A 26,363-nucleotide genomic window follows, 5' to 3' on the forward strand; every position below is an offset into this window, starting at 1 on the left:
TCAGTCAATTATAATAATAATACATTTAGGCTGTTACTAAACAAATTAAATCAGTATCAATAAAATTCATCTAACAAGAAGTTGCATATGAAGTAGCATTTAGATGCATTTACACATTTACACGTTAATGCAGCTTATGGCGCTTTTCCACTGCGTGGTACGGCACGGTACGGCTCGGTACGGGTCACTTTTTGGGGGTTTTCCACTGGGTACAGTACCTGGTACTTTTTTTAGTACCACCTCGGTTGGGGTTCCATTAACTATATGAATTGATATAAATATATACATTTTCTGCCTGCTTATCTTGAAGTATGTGGTCATTGTTAATGCATATTAATAGACTGAATCATGCAGTGAAAGAACGCACTATAAAAGCGCACGCGCACTAAAGCCTGTGTGTGTTGGTCTACTGTAACCAGACTTCATCTCGTCGCGTATGCGTGCCTCTGTAGGTGTGTTTTGTTTAGCTTTTGCAATATACTCGATAATGTCATGATGTCTCACGAGTTCAGTATTTGTGCTAAACCTGCGCAGATTTGGCCTGCATGAACTTCCCCAAGAAATTAATGCGTGAACATAATTTACGAAAAGTAACCCGCCGAATTGGCTAGTGATTTGACAGCATTACCCGCCACAGCTGATTTTTACCTGCATTTGGCGGGTGTTAATTTCAAACCCTGTATATATATATATACACACACGTAAATATTTCTTAAATATATACGTGTGTGTGTGTGTTTATATACAGTATACATATAACTATACACAGTCACATATATTATGTAAACACAAACTTTGATTCGGATTTGACAGCACTATAACAAAGCACATTTTTGACCAAAACCATTCATTGCTGCAAAGAGTTTCCCATCAGACTCTTATTACTGTTAAACATGGAAATAATACATCTTCATCATTCTTAAAGCAAAAATAATCTCATTCAAATTTCAAAAATATTCTTCATTTTCTTCATGCACTGCTTTAGGACAGGTTTTTGTGGGATCACAGGCATGGCCCATGAGCTGATTTCACAGCAAAAACACTAAAAAAGGATCCAAAAACGCACCTTGTCATTTCTCTCACACAGAAACTTGAGCCTTTGTGCTCTTTTGTGCATGAAAACTCCATCCAGGTGGCCTGTTTCCACCGAGCGGATCTCTATGGCCTTCTCTCCCCAGCCCATGATCTGGTTAGAGCGGATATAAGCTGCAAGATACACAACACAAAACACCGGTGAGAAATAACAATGTGCTCACAGATACACACTGGCAGCTAGGCTAGCTAAACTCAGTCTCTCTCAGTCTCGCTGCTGACGGGGACGATTGACTGATTGAGTGCATTAATGCTATTCATTAAACAGATAGTACAAAATAAAAACATAAGGGAACATTCATTCATATTTAATATGAAGTGAGTTTTGCGCAGAAAGCAGGTTGAGTAGAAAAATGGTTTTAAATTTCTCAGATGTTGATGAAAACAAAAGGAGATAAGCATCAGTGCTGACCATCTCCGCCTTTGTTTACGACTCAGTTGAGCTGCTTTGGACCAAGGTAACAGTCACTGGAAGCACAGACGAGGCCTGATCAAGCCCCAGAAGAGACGGTGGAAGCACGACTGTCCCTGACACGCACTAGTGCGCATGCTTAGACTCAACAGCGGAGGCACCTGCTGTAGGACCTGAACTCCTCCTGAAGGTCAGAGTCCTGGGGAGGGACTCCAGAGACTCTAGATGCTCAAAGGGAGGTTTCGGGGGAACAGACATGTGGTCTGGCATCGAGGGTCCCACTCCAGGATGATGCCAGAGGAGCACCCAGAGTGAGGGTGGTGTCAGATGAGCCAGAGGGAAGTCAAAGGAGTAAATCAGGTGGAACAGCACCTGCTCCTGATGCTGGTGCACAGACAGGTACAAGGTGGAGTTATCAAAACACACCGCATTTCTCTAAAGGACACCCATGGAGGTGTTGAGGATTTGCGATTGGTCCATAAAGTTTCCCGCTGCTCCAGAATCCACTCGGCCCTGCAGGACACCCCGTTTATCACCGTGTGAGCGTGGCAGTCAGGACGGGACAGAGCTGTCAACGGTATTGGACTGGACAGGTTTGGGCTTTTCCCAAGAAGTTGAGCAATAACGGCCAGGTTGAGTGCAGTATAGACAATGTGATTTTCATTCTTCAGTCTCACTGTGCAGGAGTCATGGGCTCTGGAGTGTGAGGAGTGAACCCTCAGGTGAAGATCCAGCTGCACAGTCATGTCTATGAGTGCTTCTAGATCTCCCACAGCCCCTCACACAGCTAATCTGTCTTAGACAGCCTCTGTGAGCCCATTCCATCCAGCTTCCATCTGGGCCTCATCATTCACACTGGATGCCATCTACACTACGGCTGCCCGTAACATTACGTCTTATGAGGCAGTGTTCTGTGCTGCCGTCTCTCCGCTGCTCTCAAAACTGGCTGGGTAGACTAGCAGTATATTGTCATTTTCCACTTGCCTTGCTATTCACAACAACACAACTCTGTTTCTGCAAGGACGTTCACCATGTTTTCTGATGTGTTTACTTTTTACGTGGCGTGCGAACTGCTTTTATGGCAGCAATAAGGAAAATAAGAAAATCAGTACAAACACATTAGGTTTTTCCAGCACCTGGTGCTTGGACCCCTAAAAATCATTACTGGCCGTTTGCCCTGCCTATTTAATATCTCAGTGAATTATCAAATAAATAAGCCAGGCTTACATTCAGGACAAAATACAGTGACTGAAAGCAAACAGCACTCAAAAGCAAACTAAAGTAGTAGGATAAACTTCTATATGGATATGGGAGACTACATCAAATGCAATTTTTTAAGGAAAAAAAAGAGAGATAGATGGAAAATGACAGTCAAAAGAGAGAAAGATGTCAAATTTACATGTCACGCTCTCAGTAGCTGTAATAAAAATAGAGCTTTTCTATTTTGATGATGTTAATAGCTTGGCTGTTCTGGGCTAGAGTCCTTCCCAGCACTGAACTCTTCCCTTTAGAGCAGCTGGTTTGATACGTGATGTGTATTCAACACTTCACATATTCAATAATACTTGTACAGTGTAGCTCAACTATGCAGAAATCACTGCAGCTCGACCATAACTACATGTAAAGATACTGACAGTTACTGACTAATAAAATACTACTTGGCTTTCTAAAAACAAAGACACAGTGAGGATTGAATAGCAGTGGAGGCATCCTTCACACACCGATGGAGGTGGGCATCTCGCCCCACTGGAGCACCACGTCTTTGGTGATGCGGCCGTAGGTGTTGACATACACGCCCTCGTCTTCATAACACACCAGCAGCTCAATGCCATCCGTGTTTGGCAGGATGATGATGGCATGCGACTGAATACTGGTCTGAATCTAAAGCAATGGAGAGAGAGGAAGATGAAGGGTCAGGAACACACTGCTGGACAAACTTAGATGCTTTTCACCATCAGTACATACGTGAGTTGGCAGATAAATGTCATAGACGGCTCCTGAGTCCACATCCACAGCATGAAAGCCAGAGCAGGACCCATAGATGACCTTTAACCTTTGGCCTTCTTCAACTGTGAGGTCAACCAGCAGCGGCTTGTGCACCAGATCACCGAACGACTACCACACAAAGAGGAAAACATCTCAGGTTTGTCATTCTTTCATTGTGAGAATCTTAAAGATCACAAAAAATATCAGCATATCTCAGTTGTATGGCCCATCCACACCAACAACGATAACTACATTAGCATCCAGACCAGCGAATGATAATGTTCTGTTTATTAGTTCTGTCATCTGCCACTTTAAACGCTCAAGCTCTTGAAAGTCAGCTGGATTCTGATTGGCTGTCAATGTTGTTATCATTTATCGCTCTGAAAGCGATTCCACCGATATTGTCCCTCTGTGTTGTTATTGTTAAAGTTGTCATCTGGAGGCTAAACACTTCATAGTTATCGTTCTTAGTGTTAACAAGCGGCCTTTGTTCTGTCATTTGCAATCATTGATAATGTTCATAGCCACTGAATGCATGTAAAGCTTCAGTGCTCAAGTGAAGAATAGGAGGTGTGGTGAGAGAGAACAACACGTCTGAAACACAAGTGGTTTGAGGGGTTAGGATGGATGGAGTTTGTGTCCGAGAGCATCAAACTAACTCCAGTCACACCTCTCCCTTACTCTAGAAACCAGCTGCTGGTCATTGATGGAAAACCTGTCCTTCTGTCATCACGTAAACAATCACTGAAACCAAGAGTGCTTGTCTTTGGAAAATGTCACTCACAGAATTAAATCTCACGGACAATTACGTGACACTGCCGATGCAGATGATTTCATAGCTGAAAGATGAAACCCCCCAAAATCCCTAGATTAACCATTTTTATCAAATTAAAATAAAGCATGCTAACATTCACTAGCAACTGTGTGTAGAAGCTGCACACTTATGCTCTCACACGAAATTTCCACCAGAACAATGTTTGCATACACATATAACCGTGTTCTTACACTTCTTCTAATGCATAGAACAAATAGCTCAAATTGCTTAAAAACATATTGCATTCTGAGTGGGTCGCGGAGTGTACAGTCAAAGAAACCACATCAACAACAAAAGACGCAATTCTAAATGTTTTTCTATCTATCTATCTATCTTTATTATAAAAAAGTAGGTCATGGCTTGACCATGGGAAAATGTGGGTCCCATGGCCAAACCATTTGAGAAGCACTGGACTAGACTGACTCCTGCACAGCTCAGAACATCACGCTTGACTCACACTCACGGTCATTCTAGTGTATTCACCTTGAAAGCCATGAATTTATGGTACGGTTTGGGAGCCCACGCGTACACCTCTACTGAATTCTTCAGGGCCAGAACCAAGAACTTGATCCTCTCGTACTTCACTACAGAGAAACAAACCACACACGTCAGTGCAAGTACTGTGTGACAAATGCAGACGATCAGATCAATGATTGATTAAGGAGCAGAAATCACAAAGCTGCACAGAATCATTCAGAGATGAACACATACCAACGTTGTAGTGCACACAGCCCTCTAGATCTCCTACGGTGGTCCAGCCCTGCTTCTTCTCCACCTCAGGGTCATTATGGAGGATCTTGTTCCTCAGCCAGGACAGATAGTACACCCGCAATTTATTCTTCTTCCCTACAAAAAAAAAAAGTTCAGTTCTCTTGCTCTTTTGGTCCAAACTTACAGAACATCCAGATCAATGCTGTGTGCTGGGCTAAATATGCTCGCTGTATATGTAGGTATGTTGTATCAGCTCATTTACTCTGAAGGGCTTTTGAAATGTGTAAAGAAGTCAAACAGCGGCACACGGAGATCCACTGCAAGGAGACGGCGGTTCCCACGCCAGTCTCATGTTTCAGTATTTGGGAGAACGCAGTTTTAGAGTTCATTTTAAACGGTCCTGTGCTGTTATAAATGAGTTAGACAGATGAATGACAGCTTATCAGCTCTATTTAATTTACATTACATTAAGCAGACGCTTTTATCCAAAGCAACTTACAAGTGAGAACAATAGAAGCAATCAGAACAACAAAAGGGCAACAATATGTGCTGTGAGAAGTCTCAGTTAGCTTAACACAGTACACGTAGCAAGGTTTTTTATTTATAATGAATAAAAAGAAAACAAGCAGATAATAGAAATAGAAAAAGACTAGGGACTAGTGTCAGAGGGTCTTTCTTTTTTTTTTTAAAGAAGACAAGTAGTAAGAATAGAATTAGAATAGAGAGTGCTAGAGTTAGAGGGTCAAATAAAGGTGGAACAGATGTGTTTTTAGTCGTTTCTTGAAGATGGTTAAGGACTCAGCTGCTGGGATTGAGTTGGGCAGGTTATTCCACCAGGAGGGAACAGTTAATGTAAAAGTCTGTGAAAGATATTTTGTGCTTCTTTGGGATGAACAATAAAGTGACGTTCACTTGCAGAACGCAAGCTTCTACAGGCACATAAAACTGAAGTAATGAATTTAGGTAAAGGGGTGCAGAGCTTTTCGGCTCGTTAAAGACTACTCTTGCTGACACGCTCTGGATTAATTGTAGAGGTTTGATAGAAGTGGCTGGAAGACCTGCCATGAGAGTATTGCAATAGTCCAGCCTGGACAGAACAAGAGCTTGAACAAGGAGTTGTGAAGCATGTTCTGAAATAAAGAGCCTGATCTTCTTGATGTTGAATAAAGCAAATCTGCAGGACCGGGCAGTTTTAGCAATGTGGTCTGAGAAAGTCAGCTGATCATCAATCATAACTCCAAGGTTGTTGGCTGTTTTTGAAGGAGTTATGGTTGATGAGCCTAACTGGATGGTGAAATTGTGATGAAACGATGGGTTTGATGAAACCATAAGCAGTTCTGTCTTAGCCAGGTTGAGTTGAAGGTGATGGTCCGTCATCCAGCAAGAAATGTCTGTTAGACATGCTGAGATGCGAGCAGCTATCGTCGGATCATCAGGATGGAATGAGAGGTAGAGTTGAGTGTCATCAGCATAGCATGTTTCTGAATGACAGAACCTAGTGATGCCATGTAGACAGAGAAGAGAAGTGGTCCAAGAACTGAGCCCTGAGGCACCCCAGTAGCTAGATGTTGTGACTTGGACACCTCACCTCTCCAAGATACCTTGAAGGACCTATCTGAGAGGTAAGACTCCAACCAATGGAGTGCGGTTCCTAAGATGCCCTTTGCCAATAGGGTTGACAGGAGGATCTGTATATAACAAAATATTTTCCCCAGTTTACCACCTTGTGAGGCTGATTTGGATCTTAAGAGTGTAATGAAAGTTTCTTAAATCCCACAGCTGTTTCAAAAGCGTCTGTGTGTGTAATGGAATATTTCACCACGTCTAAACATGATAAACTACAGCATGTGTTAGCGCAATATTCAAACAGCATTTGCACAATTGCTCAGTTTTAAACTGATCACAGTTTCCACATCACACGTCATGTCTGAGACTCGACCACAGAGACAGAAACAGAGGAAAATACAGGAACTACATTGTGCTTGTCTTCGAGAGAACCAAATAACACGAGAGGATGTTACGCAACAGTGAAGTGACACTGAAATATGCCTGCTGTCACACGAACACACAGAAACAACCTCCCTGCCTTCTGTGCTGTTCACTATCCAGAGATCACGCGTGTTAAAGTGAGGCTGCGTTACCTGATATCGTCACGAGCACATTGAGTCCCTCCAGAACATCCATCTGCTGGAAGCGTCTGCGGCTTATGAGCGGGTAGACTTTCCCCTGACCGCTGCGATCCAGCAGCATGAGGCCGCTCTCTGTCCCAACCAACAGATTCACACCTGAAGAGAAGACAGAAAGACAGGGAAACACGTCTTCAGACAGTCCTCTGACGTCCCAATCACACTGACATGTACAAAATCACTGAAACCTAAGTCAAACTGCCTATGTTTGATGGCCAGCGGTGATTCAGTGACCACAAAGCACACACAAGCATCCAGAAACCACCTCAAGATGACTCGCTGATCTCATTACTCATTACTGATGCAGTAATGTGGGTCTTCAATCATGCTTTTCTGGCATCATCAACACACTCCAGTAAACTGGAACTTGAGTGTTAATTCACATGACACTGTTCAAAGTAGTGTTGTCAAAAGACCCGGTATTTCGGTACCAAGTCGGTACTAAAAAAATGAAAACGTTACGGTACCAGGTTTTCGCCTACTTTTCTTCTGCAATGTCACGCATTTCTGAAACCCAAAAAAATTTCATGCAGTTTTTTTTTTATACACAAGGACTTGACTGGATGGTGAGAAGTTTCTGTCTGTGCTGTGCAAGCTTCTGTCACCATGACCAATTCCTCATATGTGTAAACATACCTGGAAATAAAACTCTTCTGATTCTGATTATATGAAGGATGGTTTGAAGGCAGAGAGCCGAAATAGAAAGTTGTTTCAGAGTCTTGTTGTGATATACACAGCACACAGGCCTGATTTTTCTGTGATTTGAGAAGAAGCAGTCTGTAGTGTCGTTGTGTGTTTCTGTAGTACTGGATTCATAGCTGCTGTAATTGAAGACTGAACCACACTTCTTTCACTGCTAAGAGCAAATCCTGCTGGAGTTTCACTTCACTACTTCAGGTTTGAGAGTCAGTGTCAGCTCTTAGGTAACTAGTGAACAACTCATCAAAATAATGCTTTGCACATGTAACAAATAAATGCTAAAACGTGCACTGGCATATCAATATCACAGAGCCCTGGTTCCTCTGATTTTGGTGATTGTTTGTTCCTGCCCTTACAGTCAGACTCTGGTGGTCGATTCTGTCTTTTGGGTCAGGAATCATGACATGCTCTTTGTGGGCTCTGGTTTTTAACATCACTCACCCCAGAGAGCAGCGCACAGGATCTCTGAATTGAACCTCTTCTTGTACTTGCGGATCTCTGGCGTGTCATTCTGTGGCCGTGTGTTGACAGGATTGACGTTGACCACCGATCCCTTACGAGACGCGTCCTGCCGCAGAGCCTCCTGCAGTCGAGCGTCATTACTGTAACCTGAGGAACCAAGTCAAATCAGGCCACATTTATTTATATAGAGATTTTCACAATACACATCGTTTCAAGCAGCTTTACAATAAAAAAAAATCATAAAGTTTACGTTTATAATACCTTATAATCACATTTAGCAGATTAGAGCTGGACAATAACATAGTGACATTTTGTGATACTAGTTTTTACGGTATTTATGATCAAATAAATGCAGCTGAGCAGAAGAGGCTTCTTTCAAAACCATTAAAAAAATCTTACTGATCCCCTTTTGAATGGTGGTGTATTACATTAACCACTATATAATTTTAAAAACATGTAATTGAATGACATTTGATTTGACTGGACTTAAAATATCATTAGTTTGCCAAGGAGCAAAAAAATTCATATAAATTATTATATTTGTTTAAAATCATTCATAAAGCATTCATGTTAATTTTTCCACACAAGAACAAGAGAAAAGAATATCGTGCTTTATCATGTCTGAACGCTAGCTATTGTTTTGATGAGAAGTTCAGCAGCTGCGCAACAGAAGGCTGAGCGAACATCAGATCTGACAAAAAGGTCAAATGATTGACATGATAATCCGGTCATGATTATTATTAAAACATCAAAATCTCTGTCATGTTATTTTGGGTTCAATCGACAGCATTTGTGTCATAATGTTGATTACCACAAAAAATAATTTGAACTTGTTTGTCGTGTTCTTCAAAAGCAGCAGAACTAGAGGTTAGGTTAGGGTGAGGCTCTTATGATGGCCGTGTTTCCAGTGGACCATGATGCTCCAGCAATGAGACTGTCCTCTGCTGGCCACACAGGGAACTGCAGTCATCACACTTACCAGCATTATTGAGCGCGCTGCCGGTGGATGGAGAGACCTGGAGGAGACGCGGGTCAATGAAGGGTGTGAAAGACGAGGAAGACTTGTGCTTCGGCACGGTGGGAGTCTGTGAGAACATTATGAGCAAAGAATGAGAAAATACCTAAACAAACAGTTACACCTCAAAGAGCTAAAGAGCAGAATAACACTGAAAATGTAAGCATTCTCTAGTTTATTAATTGTAATAATGCTTGTAAACAGCTTAAGACTAACAGTCTAACAGCTACAACTAAACACACAGATGACAAAACATGCTGAATGACTTGATGGTGGTTGGTGGGGAAAAAAAGATGAATTGACTGATGGAAACAACGGTCATTCCAATTCTAAGAAAGAAAGAACAAAAGTGGAGGAAATGGACGCAAGCAAGCTAAAGGAGAAACCCTGAGAAACGGTCTTTTCTTGGTTTCTGGGGCTCAGTTAAATGAGATTTGAATTCTCTGCTGTAATCAGAGACAACGCTGCAAAGAAAGAGTTCCTTCTCACGAGTCATGTAGAGAAACTCAAGTGCATACTCCTCCCTCATATACTGAAATGTTGTTTTAACTTTGGTTTTCAAACCAGAAAAGAACAAAAAAATCATTAATTAAGCTAATGAGTGTTATCACTGTTTTTCAATCTCTACCCTGTACAGATGGGGTCACATCACAAAAAAAGGTGTTAATAAATAATACTAATAATAATAAAATACTAAAATAAATAAATAATAATAAAATAATGATAATAAAATTGGAAAATCTGCCCAATAACCAAATAATCGGCCAATAGTTTTTAAGTCAAGTCAAGTCAAGTCTGCTTTATTGTCAATTCTTCCACATGTACAGCACATACACACAGAGAATTGAAATTGCGTTACTCTCAGACCCTTGGTGCATACAGATAACACTAACAGTAGAACATAAATACATATACAGATTAAATATAAAATACAACTATACAAATATACAAATAAGGTAAAATGTAAAAAAATACATATAAAAAAAAAATATATATATATATATATATGTATATAAAGCAGCACGGTCTTTAATATGAAACCAATCAATCATATTATTGATTTTAATTATTAAAATCAATAATATGAACAAACATCCAACTTAGTGCAAAATAGTGCTGAACTTCATTAGAAAATAAGAAAAAGGTTTAACCAGGAGAATGTTTTGTATTAACATAAATAGTTTAAAATAAATAAATATACAGCTAAGTTCCTCGTCAGTGCTGATGGTTTTATTCATTTTATTGTACTGTCACATGAAATATATAAATGATCTGCAAGAAAGGGAGAGAGAAGAAAGGGGGACAGAAATAAAAGAAATGTAGGTATTTTTTATGTAATTATCACTTTTTAGATACATACATTTTACCTCTGTGTTTCTTTACTGTTACAAACTGGACCTCAACTTCCGAAAATAAAAACATACTGGATCTGCATGAAGCATAAGTGGCATCTTTCTAAACCAGGGGTGCCCAAACTCGGTCCTGGAGGGCCGGTGTCAGGCAAGTTGGAGCTAAACTCTGCAGGACACCGGCTCTCCAGGACCGAGTTTGGGCACCCCTGTTCTAAACGGTGAATTAAGTTTCCAGCTTTGCCTTTGTAACAACGTTGTAACCTGTAGCTAACTATTCAAACAGCTAATGTCACCTCAAATATCACCTAAACCCTGTCCGAAACATGCAACTCTCCAATCTACAATTTTCAAATGAATCGTCATAAATGGTTGAAATCTTGTACTATGAATCCATGTAATGATAATGTGTACTGTGTACTTGTCTTCAAAACATGTATTTTCAACCATCAACTGGCTGCGTATCACACTGATCCCTGCCCACGTCAATATGATCGTCTTTCTAAACAAGTGATTAGAACAGCCCAGTAGCACACTTCGATAAAAAACAACAACAACAACAACCTTGTATTATGCCATTGTTGAGGGGCTCATGACATGAGAAATCACATTGTCTGATCTTTTCATAGATAGGTCATGGAACCATAATTACTGTAACTCAGACTAAAATTCCTCCTCACTAGAGTTTAATGTAACTGGCCTGTTTACTCCACATTCTGGGCTCACATTGTGGTAGATCTTTGCATCTGACTGCCGCCATTGTAACACTTTACCTCATCACGACGCCTCAACGCCCCTTTACCTCATCACGACGCCTCAACGCCCCTTTACCTCATCACGACGCCTCAACGCCCCCTTTACCTCATCACGACGCCTCAACGCCCCCTTTACCTCATCACGACGCCTCAACGCCCCCTTTACCTCATCACGACGCCTCAACGCCCCCTTTACCTCATCACGACGCCTCAACGCCCCCTTTACCTCATCACGACGCCTCAACGCCCCTTTACCTCATCACGACGCCTCAACGCCCCTTTACCTCATCACGACGCCTCAACGCCCCTTTACCTCATCACGACGCCTCAACGCCCCTTTACCTCTTTAACTCATCACGACGCCTCAACGCCCGCTTTACCTCATCACGAAACCTCAATGCTTGCTTTACCTCAACACAAGGCCTCAATGCCCGCTTTACCTCATCACGACACCTCAACAGTTTTTCTGTACTGTTTTAACTGTATTTTATCTGATGTAAGAAAATCAGTTTTTACAAATATAAGCCAAAAAAAAACAACTTACATGAGTGAACCTCAAGAAACTTCAAAAAGTCAGGTCATAACCACTTGAAACTGGCAAATGCTACTGCTTCTGTGTTAATTGACCATACAAGCTACCAACTTAACATTCATTTTTTATTTTATTATGATTTTTTTTTTGTCTTGGCTGCTTTTGTTAGAAACTATTATTTATAATTACAATTTTTTTTATTGAGATGTTCAAATAAAAACTACTGCAAGACATATGCATCAGTCACATGAGCCTCATTTCAGCCAGTAAAACATGCCTTTTGCACATCTGCTTGAGCATGTGTTATCAAATTTGACTGGCTCATCAGTTAAGTGTTATTCACCAGTTAATGATGCTGGTTAATCAGTTAGAAGAAGTTAGAAGTTTGCCAAAAGAATTAGTAGCATAAAAAGGTAGAACCATTAACAGACAGCTAAAACCTCCCACCATCAGAACACCAGAGAAGCACTACACTGCATTTCTACTGCACTGGAGCCAGTGGCCGAGGCCGTCACTGTGGCTCACGGCAGACGTACCTCTGCTAGGCACGGGACTCTGTCCGAGGGACTGAGGGGGGACAGGGCAGGGCTGCTGGGAGAGGAGGAAGAGGGGGGAGAGCGCTGACTCTGCTGGAGCAGGTCGGGCAGCAGGGGATTTCGACCCCTAATGCAGTTCCTCTGCCCAATCTCTACAGGACTGGGACTAGGAGCGTCTTTCCAGCCTGAACCCAACACTGTCACAGGCCGTGATCTCTGGAACTGAGAAAGGTAAATGTCTGGGTCCATGCATGTGCAATGCTTTAAGTCAACGCTGTTTTCCTTTGCTGGGGTAAACTTGCAATTACCAATATATATATATTTTTTCTTTTACAATAAACAATAACATTCTAATATGATCTTAACAGAAAGAATCATTCAGAAAACAAGGACTATGAAGAAATTCTGTAAGAAAAGAACAGTAACAATGGCCAAACAAAATGAAAAGAATAACATAAATACAAATAAAAAATGTCCAACATTTGTGTGTTTCCATACTGTATGTGATCACTATGGCACTACATTATAGTTCTGCTGATAAATGAGATGGGATGAGATGACAAACAGCAAAATTGGCCAAAGCTGCCCAATGCTTTTGAGTCGTGAGCAGCAGGAGGAATTCATGCCGGATCCATCCATACCACGATCAGTAATCACAGCATCATTTACGGTCCCATTTTATATGAGGTGTCTTTACCTACAAAATTCCTTTGGTAAGTGCATTCGGTGGAATGTACGGCTGTAGTTCTGAGGCTGGGCTATGGGTGGATTTGGGCTGTGCCAGTGTGCACATTCAGTGTATGTGTATGGCAGGTACAGACACCTATTGTAAAGTGCACAAATGCAGTGGTCATGAAGCCGTGTTCAGCAGGAGGCCGGTGAGTGTGTGTGTGTGTGTGGCACCTGTCGCATGACCAGCGTGCTGTCTTTGCACGGCGTAGAGGAGGCGTCGTCGTCTTGGACAACCATCGTCTTCGCTGCTACCATCTCACCATTACTGAGTCTGGACGAGCTGTCAATCAGAGAATGATCTGGTGTCTAGATGCTCTCATTACACACGCTTTCAAAACCCACTCTGAAAACTCATGTGGTTTATGAAGGTTTACTGCACTCACACATGATGCACGTGTCTTTGCGATCTCTTTCTACCTGTACTTTTCTTTACCCTTCATCTTGAATGTGTCCAGTGTAGCATCTGAAAATATTGGGCTAATAACACAAATGCTGAGCTCTCAGATGTCATTCTTCATTCTCTTCACTCAGCAACGGTACTGACGTGCCACGTGAGAAAGCGAAGATTCTCAAGTCAATAATTCGCCCATAAAGCTCAGAAGTCTGGTTATACAGCACACAGACTACTGCATTGATGCTTCTCACAGCTGTGGTCACTATGAGCTTTGTAAAGGATCTTTCTTCTTGTGTTTCACAGAAAATCTAACAGCATATGGACTGGGAACAACATCACGGTTCTTTAAATTGTAATTCTCAAGAATGACACACATCTCCAGCACATCAGTGAACCGATGCCTACCCTCCGCGGGAGTCCTCCGGGCCGGACGTCGACTCCTCTCCCACGTCCTGATCCACCTCCTCGTCGTCTTCATCGTCAGTGGTCCCAGAGTCATCGCTGGAGGAGGAGTAGTCGGTGGCTTTGTGCTGCGGACGCACGTCCTCCACGGCACGCAGCTCTTTAGCGAGGGCCGTCAAATCCTGCCAAACACAGCAGTCACGGCACATTAGGACCAACGTGACTCTGCATCACACACAGCTGCAGTGCTGCTGGTTACCTGCGGGTCGGCGGGCCGGTGGCTGGGTTCGGCCGCGCTGCTGCTGCCGTTGGAGAAGGGCTCTGAGCGCGGCGGCACAGCGGGGGGCTGCTTCTGCATGACGGCGGCCTGAGGAGAGCCCTGCACGCTCCTCCGGTGACGCTCATCCACCTGCACACACAAGCACCACATCAGCAGCTCTCACACCACCACAGCGCACACGCTCAACACAGACAACAACATGATCTGAAAGATGATGCATGATGTACTCGCTTCATGTTTCACATCTGTTCATCTCCAGCAGAGAAACCCTACATGGTGCAGCTTTAAACATCTGGAAACAAAACGGTTTCAGATAAGGTTATGCTGTAGAGAGACACCAGGGGATGTTCATTTGGCAAATGTGATGCACTGAATGTATTAAAGCACAAACAAGCCAAAGAGACACAGTCGTAATTAGAATGCAGCTATTTTAGCAGCAGCTACAGGATGTTTTTGCTCAGTGTTTTTAATAAAGAGCGCCAGTCTTTCGGATATGTTCGATAAGTCAAGATATGTTCTTTTTGCATTTCTGACAATGGAGCACGGTTTCAGCTAAAAAATCCTCTTTACTGTTCCACTGAAGAAAAACAGTCAGCTGCATCTCAGAGTAAACGAACAGCACACTTTCATTGTTGGCCGAACTATCCCTTTAATAAAAGCTGTTTTACTGTTCAGAAAATCAGTCACATTTTACAGTCATGTTCACAGAAGTGCATAATAAGTTCTCTATTAAATAATGTTAGAAAATGGCCAGTAAATGTGTGTTTCTTCAATATTTTCATGTAATGTGCTTCTCGGCAGTATTGATTGTTGTTGTTGACAGCTGCAGATATTCATGACATCCATCATCTCAAAAGCAGAATCCTGCTTTAAACTACACATAAAATAAATCATATTAGCTTTGATTTGATTTATTAATCTAGTTCTAGTGACGGGCAGACACGAGCAGCACATGATCGCTAATAACCGGAGCATGTGCTGTTAAACAGATGGTTTCTCTCATGCCTCGCCCCGTTCATATTTCACACCCGAGCAGAGCATGTGAGCGGAGCGGAGCGGAGCGGTAATATTTCCTTAAGAGCGCAGAGTGCCTTTCTCAAGATTCCGCTCCGCTCGCTCAATACGCTCCGCGCCGCTCGCTCAACCCAGAATGCCCTTTGGTGATTTGCTTGCTCCAGATCGAGAATCTGTAGAGATCGAGAATAGTAGAGCAGTTATGGAGTTCAGATAAGTTGCAAGCCTTATACATAAATGTAAAGTAAAAATCAAAGTTAAGAATGAGCAGGGAGAAGAAACTGAGAGGGAGTGCGGGGAGACTGTTAAAGTTAGTACAGATTCATATTGGAATCTGAAGCGGCACATTGCCAGAAAGCACGAAGATGTGCTACGCAAACATGGTGCAGCAAAAGGTGAGCTAGTTACATACCATAATAAATGAATAAACAGGTAGGCTAAGGTTATATTCGGTTGTACGGAGCCCCAAATTAATAAATAATAATAAATTAATTAAAAAAATAATAAAAACTGCTGACGTAATAGAAACGAATTGTTAAGAGACGTTTTAATAGACCACAGTTCCCCACAGTTATGGTCTATTTTAACTTGACACTAGAATTATAATCCACATTTCATCTCGTGTGTGTGCGCGTTTGTGTTTTAATGAGCCTGTTTTGAATGTTCTATTGCACAACAACGGCAGCTATTTTCACGGAAATAAAGTACACTTTTTCAGTTTTTGCATTTTAGGTAGGTTTACTAAGGTTAGATTCATATATTTAATAAATTTTAATTAATACATTACAATTAATAAAATTAAGAAGAATGTAAGAATTTCGCTCTGAAACATGATAATTGCTATTTATCAGCATGCTTAATTTTAGACAATTATCCAAGAACTTCGGTACAAACAGTAAACAAGGCCTACTAGAGAAATGTTATGTCTGAGCAGGAATTGGTTTACGGCGAGCGTGAGCGGAATACACACCGCGGTCACACCGCTCCGCTTCACTCACATGCTCTGCACCCGAGTCCCTTCTCCTGCATCAAGTGTTGAAATGATCCTCAGCAACAGTCTGACTGGTATGAAATTCAATATAATGATGCGGTGTCTTTATGAAGCAGCTCTGTTTGTGTGTGTGAGCTGAGGTGAAGCACACGTCTCTCACCAGTAGCATGGCCTGCTCGTGTAGCAGCTGCTGCTGCAGGATCTCCAGGTGCCTCTGCTCCTCCTCCAGCTGCCGGCGGATGTACTCCTGTCACACACACACACACACACACACACAGGTGAACACACATCGGACACACACCAGCGCTCAGGCTGATGGACAGTGACTGCACAAATGTGTCATGTGATCATACAAGTATCTATCGTTTGCATGTTTCCATTCAATAATGACATCTATCACACATAATGCGTATGACAAACACCCACTGCTGTGATTGGCTAACAGTTGTGTGTGTGTTTGACAGCCTACAGCCTTCACAGATGGACGCATAAATACTCAGTACATATCAAATGATCTGTAATAACAGACAAAGCAATAGTGAGCACGTAATAAAAACAGTTCCTCACACTTGTGTGGTGCCACATTACTGTCAGATCCAATATAGTCTGCACTAGTGTTGTCAAAAGTACCAACGTCGGTAGCAGTGGGTACTGGAATGTTAAAAATGTGACGATACCAGCATTTCCCGTGAGCGTGTTGAGCGGATTTGACAGTCTGAGTCCACAAAGTCCAGTTAGCAATTTGAAAGCTGATTTGACAATCACCTGCTCGCGGTCAGCCCTCCTCTTCTCCTCCTCTGCCCTTCGGCGCTCCTCCTCCTCTTTGCGCCTCCTCTCCATCTCCTCCAGGCGTCTCTTCTCCTCCTGCTCTCTCCTCCTCTGCTCTCGCTCCTGCTGCCTCCTCATCTCGCGCTCGCGTCTCTGTTGCTGCAGGACACGAGACGAACGCACAATCTTCATCTCCACTTCCTGTTCGTTCACTAATTGTGTCATGTTAAAAGCTGAGTATTTCCAGTTTCAACATAAAAGACAGAAGGGTCTATACAGTTCCTGAAAGACTTCACACTGTTCTTCTAGTCTTGAACCAACAAAAGAACAACATGCCAAAGAAGTGACTGATTCTGCTTTCAAAACTGCAAATTTGGCAGAGAGGTGGAAGTATTTAGTGCTTCGTGTGGCATGTGAGTTTATGATCATGTGACCTGTGGGACGAATGGAGATCTGACTGACCTATCCTTTCCTCTGGCATGTTCAGTGTGTGTTGGTGGAGGATGAGAAGTGTTTGTGCAGATTAGACATATTCAGTGCTGTTAAAAACTGGAGACTTGCACGGATCAGCAGTGATGTCTGGCACAGCATTTCAGTCTACACGGTCTACACGGTTGCTCCCTATCTCAGCAGCGTGCAGGCGTTCACACATCTGCACGCTCCTGACGAGTCTCATAGCCACACCTCCTCCAGACGCCTCCTCTGCTCCTTCTGCTGCTCGATGCGCTTCTGTCGCTCGGCCAGCAGCTGCCGCTTGTACTCCTCCTGCTCGCGGAGCTGCTGCTCCTGGAGGAGCTGCTGGCGTCTCAGGGCCTCCGAGCGCTCCTTATTCTCCTGCTGCAGACGGATGAAGTCCCGCCGCAGAGTCGACTCACCCGGCACGTTCACGATAGAGCTGCCGCACACACACACACAGTTACATACTGTTCACATTCAAGAGACACAGATAATGACAAATACACCCAAAACAGTCAAATAAATCCCAGAGAATGAAACCAGATATGTGACTCTTACAGTCTTTCTCACAAACAGCAACTTCTAATCAAAGAAAAACCTTAAGAGCTGAACATAACAAGAAAACTATTCATATTCCCTATAAAAATGTACTCAAAAACAAATATTTTATTCTGTGTTTTCCAGGCTTTTCAAATCTCTGACTTTTCTGCTACAGCATCTCAGCACAGAAGCCTCTATGAGAGAGGAGGAACGGCGGTGTGATCTTGTCAGACTGGTAAGAGTGAGTGAAGTGAGGTGCTGAGCCTGAGCCTGAGCATCAGTGTCTTGAACTTGATTCGAGCCGCGATCGGTAGCCAGTGCAAGAAGATAAAGAGAGGTGTAACATGGGCTCTTTTGGGCTCGTTGAAGACCAGTCGTGCCGCTGCATTCTGAATCATTTGTAGAGGTTTGATTGTGCTTGATGGAAGTCCAGCCAGAAGAGCATTGCAGTAGTCCAGCCTAGAGATGACAAGGGCCTGGACAAGAAGTTGTGCAGCATGCTCTGTAAGAAAGGGCCTGATCTTTCTGATGTTGTGCAATGCAAACCTGCAAGATCCAGCAGTCTTAGCAATGTGCACCTGGGAGGTCAGCTGATCATCAAAGATTACACCAAGATTTCTGATCGAACTTGATGGGGTAATTGTTGATGAACCTAGAGTTAAACTGGGCAGTTGTGGCTCATAATATTTTGGTCTTATTTCCAAAACACAGCATTTGTATTTTTATGTTTATTTTGCACACATTTTAGTTTGCTGTTTTTCCTAGCGATGTCTGGCAACCCGTTCTCTTCAGACTCTATGGGCTGGTGAGCGCAACAGTAGAGAGGTCAGAGTTGCATCACGATGTGTGAATGAGTCAGGGCTTGTTCCTCTTCACATGTCACACACACAGAAGCGAGACACACCTCTGATGCACACTTAAATACATCATTATCTAGCTCATTTGGGTTCTGTACACACTGAGTGGAATTCAAGTACATGTGGCTCTCACTGAGTTTGAGTTATTTTTTCTTTTATTTAAAGCAGCTTCATCTCATAGGGGTTCTTTCCTCCATTACTGTCACCTGATGGAGTTTGGGTCTCTTGCCGCTGTCTCCTTTAGCTTGCTTATTTGGGGGCTCAAAGACAATTAACGCTCAGTAATATTAACTACTTGATACTACTGAATGAGGCTGACGAATAACTGAAACTAACAACGCTGCATTTTCTTCTGTAGAGCTGGTTTATAACTGAAGAAGCTTCAACCCTCCTCTCCCTACCATCTTGTTAGCCAACATACAGTCTCTGGATGACAAATTTGACAAGCTTAATGCCAGAATCACATTCCAACGGGACAGAGAGAACTGCTGCGTGCTGGCCTGCTGTGAGACGAGGGTACAGACGCGCTGTAACACCAGCTGGATTCTCTGTTTCTCATCATGACTGATCACTAAACTGCAGTAAGAGCAGAGGAGGAGGTGTGTGCTTTATGCTTAACACTCCTCGGACACAGATTTTACAGTACACGATCTTGAACGGCTCTCCATTAAAATGCGCCCGTGGGGATTTAGCTCAGTCATCCTCGCAGGTTTACATTCTGCCTCACGCCGACAAAATGGAAGCTTTGGACGAACTGTACAGTACTAATAATAGACTTGAATTCGCCCGGCCTGAGGCTGCTTTCATCATTGTTGGGGATTTTAATAGGGTGAATATGAGGAAAGCTCTTCCTAAATTTTACCAACACATTAGCTTTCCCACACCACTCCACATTAGCATGCTGCTGCTCCCTGCCTACAGACAATGCCTCGAAGAGGAAAAAACAGTGTTCAGAGAAGTCTCTACGACACCAGCCCTCTGGCCCTAACCACACCTGAAGTGAGCAGGGCCTTTAAGAGAGTCAACACTCGGAAAGCTGCATGAACTGATGGCATCCACAGACGTATCCTAAGGACCTGCACTGTCCAGTTAGCAGATGTCTTCATCAACATCTTCACACTCTCTTTGAGTCTGACAGTGATCCCCACATGCTTCAAGCGGACCACCATCACCCCCGTTCCCAATAAACAACGGTCTCCTGCCTGAATGACTACCGCCCTGTAGCACTGACATCAGTCATCATGAAGTGCTTTGAGCACATCTGCCCCTCTCTACCTGACACCCTGGACCCTTTCCAGTTTGCTTACAGATCCACTGATGAAGCCATCTCAATGGCCATTCACTTTGCCCTGAAACACCTGGAGAGAAGAGACACTTATGTGTGGATGCTGTTTATTGATTACAGCTCCGCATTCATCACCATCATCTCTTCCAAACTTGTAGCCAAACTGAAGGATCGGGGACTTAACAGTCACTTGTGTAACTGGGTCTTGGACTTGCTGACCGGCAGAGCCCAGGTGGTCAGAATTGGCAGACACGCATCCTCCGCACTCACACTCAGCACTGGTGTCCCACAGGGATCTGTACTCGGCCCTCTCTTGTTTTCCCCGTTTACCTACGACCGCTCTGCTAAGCATGGCTCAAACATTATCTTCATATATGCTGACAATACAACCATCCTAGGACTCTTCACTGATGGTGATGAGACATCCTCAGGCATGTGATCGGACAAGGACAAAAAAGAAGGAACCCCCCCTTATTTCTGTAATTACTCAATTCGGATAGGCACATAATCCGCATGCAATAATAACAGTCATTATGAACGCAGCATTTGCAGTTTTAGTACATTTAAGACACTTTATTCCAGCGTTACTTATAAACAAGTAAAACATTTGTACTGTTTTAAGCCATTAAATCTTGGTCTTAAAAATAATGCAATTTTGCGATTTCAGTCGTCCTGATTGAGGCAGAAAGCTGAAGGCGCCAATTGTCGGGTTGGATGATGACGACAGTGCACCCGATGTGCAATCCTACGCGCAATTCAAACAGGATGATAACGATGGCACGTGAGATACCAACAAACATGAGATCTACGCGAATCACATAGGTCATACCTCAGACGTCGGAAAATACAGAAATCTGTATTTATACGGAAAAATCACATCCCTGCATCCTACAGAGATGAGGTCAGTGCACACTCAGAATGGTGTGCTGACAGTAATCGCTCTGTAAACGTCAGCAAGGCCAAGGAGATGATTGTGGACTACAGGAGGTCACAGAGAGGTGGTCACATCCCCATTCACATCGATGGGGTGGAAGTATAGAGTCAGGAGCTACAAGTACACATCTCTGAGAACTTTTCCTGGAGCCTCCACTCAGACAGCATAGTGAGAACAGCCCGTCAGCGTCTCTACTTCCAGCAGAGGCTGAAGAGGTTTGGCATCTCCTCTAACATCATGTCAAACTTCTACCGCTGCACTATAGAGAGCTTTCTGACCGGCTGCATCACTGTATGGTATGGCATCTGCTCTTCTTCTGATCGCAAAGCTCTTCAGAGAGTGGTGAGAACAGTTGAGCTGGTCATAAACTCCTGGCCTTACAGAAGATTTACCAGACATGCTGCTTAATGATATACTTAAGCCCTCCACCATGCATACTACATTTGCCTAAAGTCCTGTTAAAATTACTGTAAGTCTGAGCCTCGTCACAAGCATTTCAATGCCCAGTTCACCAGTGTCCCCAGTGCAGATGACAAATAAACGCTTCTTGACTCTTGAATTTGACATGAATGGAGACATGAATGAAGCCTCGTCAGCATCACGTCTCTCCTCCTGACCCATGATGTCCTCGTGACTCTGCAATATATGGGGAGAGGCTGACTAGCATGCTAATGAGGCCTGCAGCACAGGTGTGATGACAGGCTACCATGTTTATCTGGACACTGTTGGCTCCCTGTTTATTCCCCATTTCGGGTGCTTTACATTGATGTTAATGAACGCTTCTCTGAGGCCTGATGTCACACCCACGGTCTCTGACATGCTATGCCACACAAATGTGCACATCTCTCACGTATGAGGCACCAAATAAGCATGACCGGACCTGACTTTATTCCTTGACCGCTAACTGCATACTGTTGAGCAGAGAAACACAGAACTCAGCCGATGTGCCACAGGTGTGTTTAAGCAAGCTTAAAACAAGGCTCACTTGATCAAACGGATTCATAAAGGAACACAGATGATATACAATATATGGCGTATAATACTGGCCAGTGTGCACATTACCTGGGCTCTCCCTCCTGCTCCTGAGCCTCCTCCTCCTCTTCCTCACTGCCGCTGTACTCGTACTCGGTCTCGTCTGCGGTCAGAGCACAAGCACATCATTGACTCATAAACACACAAGCGCTGTCGGTGTCATCGGCCTGCGGCAGAGCGGCCGTACCTTTCTCTCCGCGCTTCTTGCGGCAGCGGTCCAGGTGGTCTTTGAGCTGGATGCGCACCTGCCGCTCGTTGGGCTGGTCTCTGATGAAGGGGTGCTTCAGCAGCTGATCGGTGGGCGGCCGCTGCGTGTAGTTCTTCACCAGACAGCCCTCGATGAAGCTGAAGAACTTCTTAGACCTGTGAAGAACAGGAGAGTGAGTCCTGAACATGACCTTTCACCCTCGACTGTAACTACACCGGACCAGATGAAGCTACTGACCATTTCTTGGACTTGAGTCTGGGCGGAGGATTTCTGGGTATGAGAAAGAGCGCTCGCATGGGATGCATATCGCACAACGCTGCAAAACACCAACACACACACTCAATCAAACCCAAGGACGTTAAAGGTGATGTTCACGTGTGAGGACCGACTGCATATGCGAATGTACACAAACCAGATATATCTATACCTAATATATGCAAGCTTCAACACAAGAGTGGCACGGACTAATATGATACGTTACAATACATCTACTGTGCTTTGACTGTTCAAAGTAAGGACAAGAGCAGCTTTCTTTGTGTTTTCAGTTTTCAAATAGTGGAATAGAAGCTTTTGGATGTCAGGAGACAAAACAGGGAAGAAATGCACAGAAAGGCAATCCAAGAAATGAAAGGAAGGTGTGTGAAGAGCAGTACTCACGAGGAGCGCCCTCGGCCATCTCTATCGCCGTGATCCCACAGGACCACAGATCGCTCTGAAACACAGAAGGAGCGCTGTCAGCGCCACATTCACGCACTCAGCACTGCGTCTCTAACTCAACACACTCTGTGCAGCTCTTACCCTGTAGTCGTACGTGGCGTCTGGGTTCTCGTCGCAGGCAATGACCTCGGGAGCCATCCAGTACGGCGTCCCGATGAAGGTGTTCCTGCGGCCCACGGTTCGATCCAGCTGAGCGCTGACGCCGAAGTCCACTGCAGAGCAACAAGAGAGAGCTCCTGAAACACTCCTCACAGAGCGCTTAACAAAGACCTGCGTCATAAAACAGCACCACAAGAGGAAGAGAAGCAATCGATCTGCTTCAGCGATGATCAACATCAGAGTGCCACCCTCGGGCTGGACTAAGATCACAGATAGAGATGAACTCTACTGATGACACAGCTTCAGCTTGCCTCAGCTCAGTGTGTGCTCAGTCTGTACTGCTGCACTGTTTTCATTTGATTGTTGCCCTCCAAAAAACATCTCAGATAATCAAACCCAGCGGGCAATCCTGCCCTTTAAGGCAAAAGTGAATTACTGAATATTAGACATGACATCATGATTGTGAGCATTAGCGCTGGATGGACGCTAGCTTGTGCTATGGGCTCATTCTGTCAAACAGGCACTTTGACTGTACACTTTCAAACCAAACTATAAACTGAAACACAAATAAAAGGATTAATCTACAGACCTCTAGGATCAGTGTGTGTTAGACGTGCAGGAAGCGCTCACCTAACTTGACCTCTGCGTTTTCAGTCAGAAGCACATTTTGGCCCTTAATGTCTCTGTGGATGACGTGATGAGCGTGTAAGTGGGCCAAACCCTGCCGAGAGAAAGCACAGGCGTGTGTGAGAGAGAGAGAGAGAGAGAGCCAGCCAGCATCAGTGTGTGAGAGCGTGTCTGATACCCTGAGGATTTCTCTGGAGATGTACGCAATCCATTCTTCCTTCAGGGTATTCCCTTTAGTGTTCTTCACCAGGTCTGTGATCGAACCAGCTCCACAAAACTCCATCACCAGCTGCAAGACAGACGCACAGCTTTGATTCACCAGGTGTTCTGCTTCCCACGGCACGCTCCAGTAGAGCTGAAGCAGGACGTGCATGTTGGGATAGAATAAAACTGACCACATTATTAACTGCTCTTATAATTGCTTTGGAAGGTAAAGCTCACGATTATGGTAAGGGTGGTACATTTCCGACACATGCTTGAGATGTTCAGCCAATCACAGCACACTGGGTCAGCCGGCCAATCAGAGCACACTGGGTCAGCCGGCCAATCAGAGCACACTGCGCTTTTCAAAGGAGGGGCTTTGTAGAAATCGATGCATTTTAGAAAGACTGTGCATAGAGGATCTGCAATAATGCATTTTTTGAACATTAAAGCACGCTAACATATTCTGTTACACCCAATACACAAAATAATGAGCTTTTTTAAAATAGCATCATATGACCCCTTTAATTACAACTTTTTCAGCTTCTGATCACTTGTTCACTAACTCTCAATTGTTGTACTTTGTTTTCAGGGTTTGCTGAAAGCCCTGTTCTTTACTGCACTGCTAAAGTTGTGAGTGTGAACACTGACGGGCTCAGGGCTCGGGCATGACTGCAGCGCTCCGCTATCATCACACCGACAGTAATGACTCGGTAATGAAGACTAAAGTGCATCTGGTCTGACTCTGTGTGGCAGTGCTTCCCAAACTTTCTGCAGCGTGGCAGCACCTTACTCCACCACCTTACTCCGGTTAAACACCACATTTTACCTGCAATAATACACATATTCACTGCATACAGGGCTGGACATTCACTTGTTTGCTCAGCAGCCACTGTGGCGAGTGGTTTTCCAAAATTACTAGCCACTCAGCATTTTCACTGGCCACAATTTTGTTGCTGAGAAAGTACGTTTTATACGACTAATGTTTACTGCATACTAACATTTATTTAAAGTGCATATTGCAGGTTAGAGACCCAGTGAGTCAAAGTAGAGAAAAACAAAAATATACTTATAAATATGCTACTTGAGGCTTCTGGAGTCATTTTTGTGAGAAAACAGAACACAGAAAACTGAATCTAGAGGACTAATAGCAAATCACGCTTTGGTTCCTATTTTAGAACAACTTTGAAGACATTGTAGCCTAGTTACAGCGAAAAATTCATTTAGGTTTTATTATATATGTATATATATATATATATATATATATATATATATATACACACAGTATATGTGTGGGGCTGGGTTTTTCACATGACATATAAACAATTATATATTTCAAAGAGCCAGTTCTGCTGTTTTCCACAGTTCATTATAATGTATGATAAACATTTTCTATCACACAGTATTCAAATCTGGAACAAATGAGCTGTTTTGAGATTAATGGAGATATTTGTGTGTATTCTGCAGTTCTAATATACTGATTTAATGTTATACACAGTCATTTAATTATTTCACTTCACAATAAATTATAAAAAAAAAAACAGTGGTTTCATGCACCTCAAAAAATTAAGGTTCTGCCTAAATGTAAGCATAACAATTACTGTGTATAACATTAAATCGATATTTTAGAACTGCAGAACGAACACACACACACACAAGAGGTGGGAGAACAAAATTGATCCATCGATGCATCGCGATTCTGGATTGATTCGGAGAATTTCAGAATCGGTTCTGAGCTTAGTGTTTAACCAGATGCGCGATGACGCTGAGTTTGCTGTAGAAACACCTGTATTCTGCTTGCTTCCAATTCCTCACACACACACACCACTCGAACCTTCCGTAAAATAATCTTTCATAACGTTCGGAAAGGTTGAAGCGAGTTACAAGGACATTCGCCGGATCGGATGCGCTGTGAGAGACGCACGCTTTGTTTGATGTTACACTGAAGTGTGCGGTCTCGCCCGTCGGTATTTTCCTTACAAATGCTCTACGAAGTCATCATTTATGTGGTTTGGAATGCAGTGGACTTATATATTTAAAATATGAACCTCACTAACAGAAGGCCGCTTTCAGTTACAAATGCTGACGCGCGCTTTGTTTGTGAAGACTGCTCGCGCATGCGGCTGTGCGCGACTCGTGGTTTAATGCACTTGCGTCTCTAAATGGTTTTATGACGCAAGATTAATGTAAACACAGTCAGTTATGTCTTAAGGGATTAAACGGACAGGACGAACCACATTATTCTTATATTTCAAAAGAGATCCGTGCGTGAATGCA

At 43.4% G+C, this 26,363-nt stretch overlaps 1 protein-coding gene across 5 annotated transcripts in view; it reads right to left on the reverse strand.

Annotated features, from left to right (window-relative positions):
- Window positions 1–26,363, reverse strand: part of LOC107686975 (mitogen-activated protein kinase kinase kinase kinase 4) — a 41,560-nt gene that overhangs the window by 4,862 nt on the left and 10,335 nt on the right. The window contains exons 5-26 of one of the 5 annotated variants that reach the window (XM_016484097.1): window positions 24,064–24,174; window positions 23,889–23,979; window positions 23,241–23,371; window positions 23,100–23,154; window positions 22,680–22,758; window positions 22,422–22,597; window positions 22,265–22,337; window positions 17,815–18,025; window positions 17,128–17,289; window positions 16,523–16,609; window positions 14,337–14,486; window positions 14,081–14,259; window positions 13,453–13,561; window positions 12,550–12,771; window positions 9,342–9,447; window positions 8,342–8,509; window positions 7,157–7,300; window positions 5,016–5,150; window positions 4,788–4,888; window positions 3,470–3,619; window positions 3,226–3,385; window positions 1,067–1,206 (exon numbers count right to left, since the gene is read on the reverse strand). In XM_016484097.1, the coding sequence (XP_016339583.1) occupies window positions 1,067–1,206; window positions 3,226–3,385; window positions 3,470–3,619; window positions 4,788–4,888; window positions 5,016–5,150; window positions 7,157–7,300; window positions 8,342–8,509; window positions 9,342–9,447; window positions 12,550–12,771; window positions 13,453–13,561; window positions 14,081–14,259; window positions 14,337–14,486; window positions 16,523–16,609; window positions 17,128–17,289; window positions 17,815–18,025; window positions 22,265–22,337; window positions 22,422–22,597; window positions 22,680–22,758; window positions 23,100–23,154; window positions 23,241–23,371; window positions 23,889–23,979; window positions 24,064–24,174 (2,940 nt within the window). The other 4 variants (XM_016484098.1, XM_016484100.1, XM_016484099.1 and 1 more) reach the window with 4 other exon arrangements.

The sequence above is a fragment of the Sinocyclocheilus anshuiensis genome, unplaced genomic scaffold, assembly GCF_001515605.1.
Source record: "Sinocyclocheilus anshuiensis isolate Anshui unplaced genomic scaffold, SAMN03320099.WGS_v1.1 scaffold1881, whole genome shotgun sequence".
NCBI classification, from domain to species: domain Eukaryota; kingdom Metazoa; phylum Chordata; class Actinopteri; order Cypriniformes; family Cyprinidae; genus Sinocyclocheilus; species Sinocyclocheilus anshuiensis.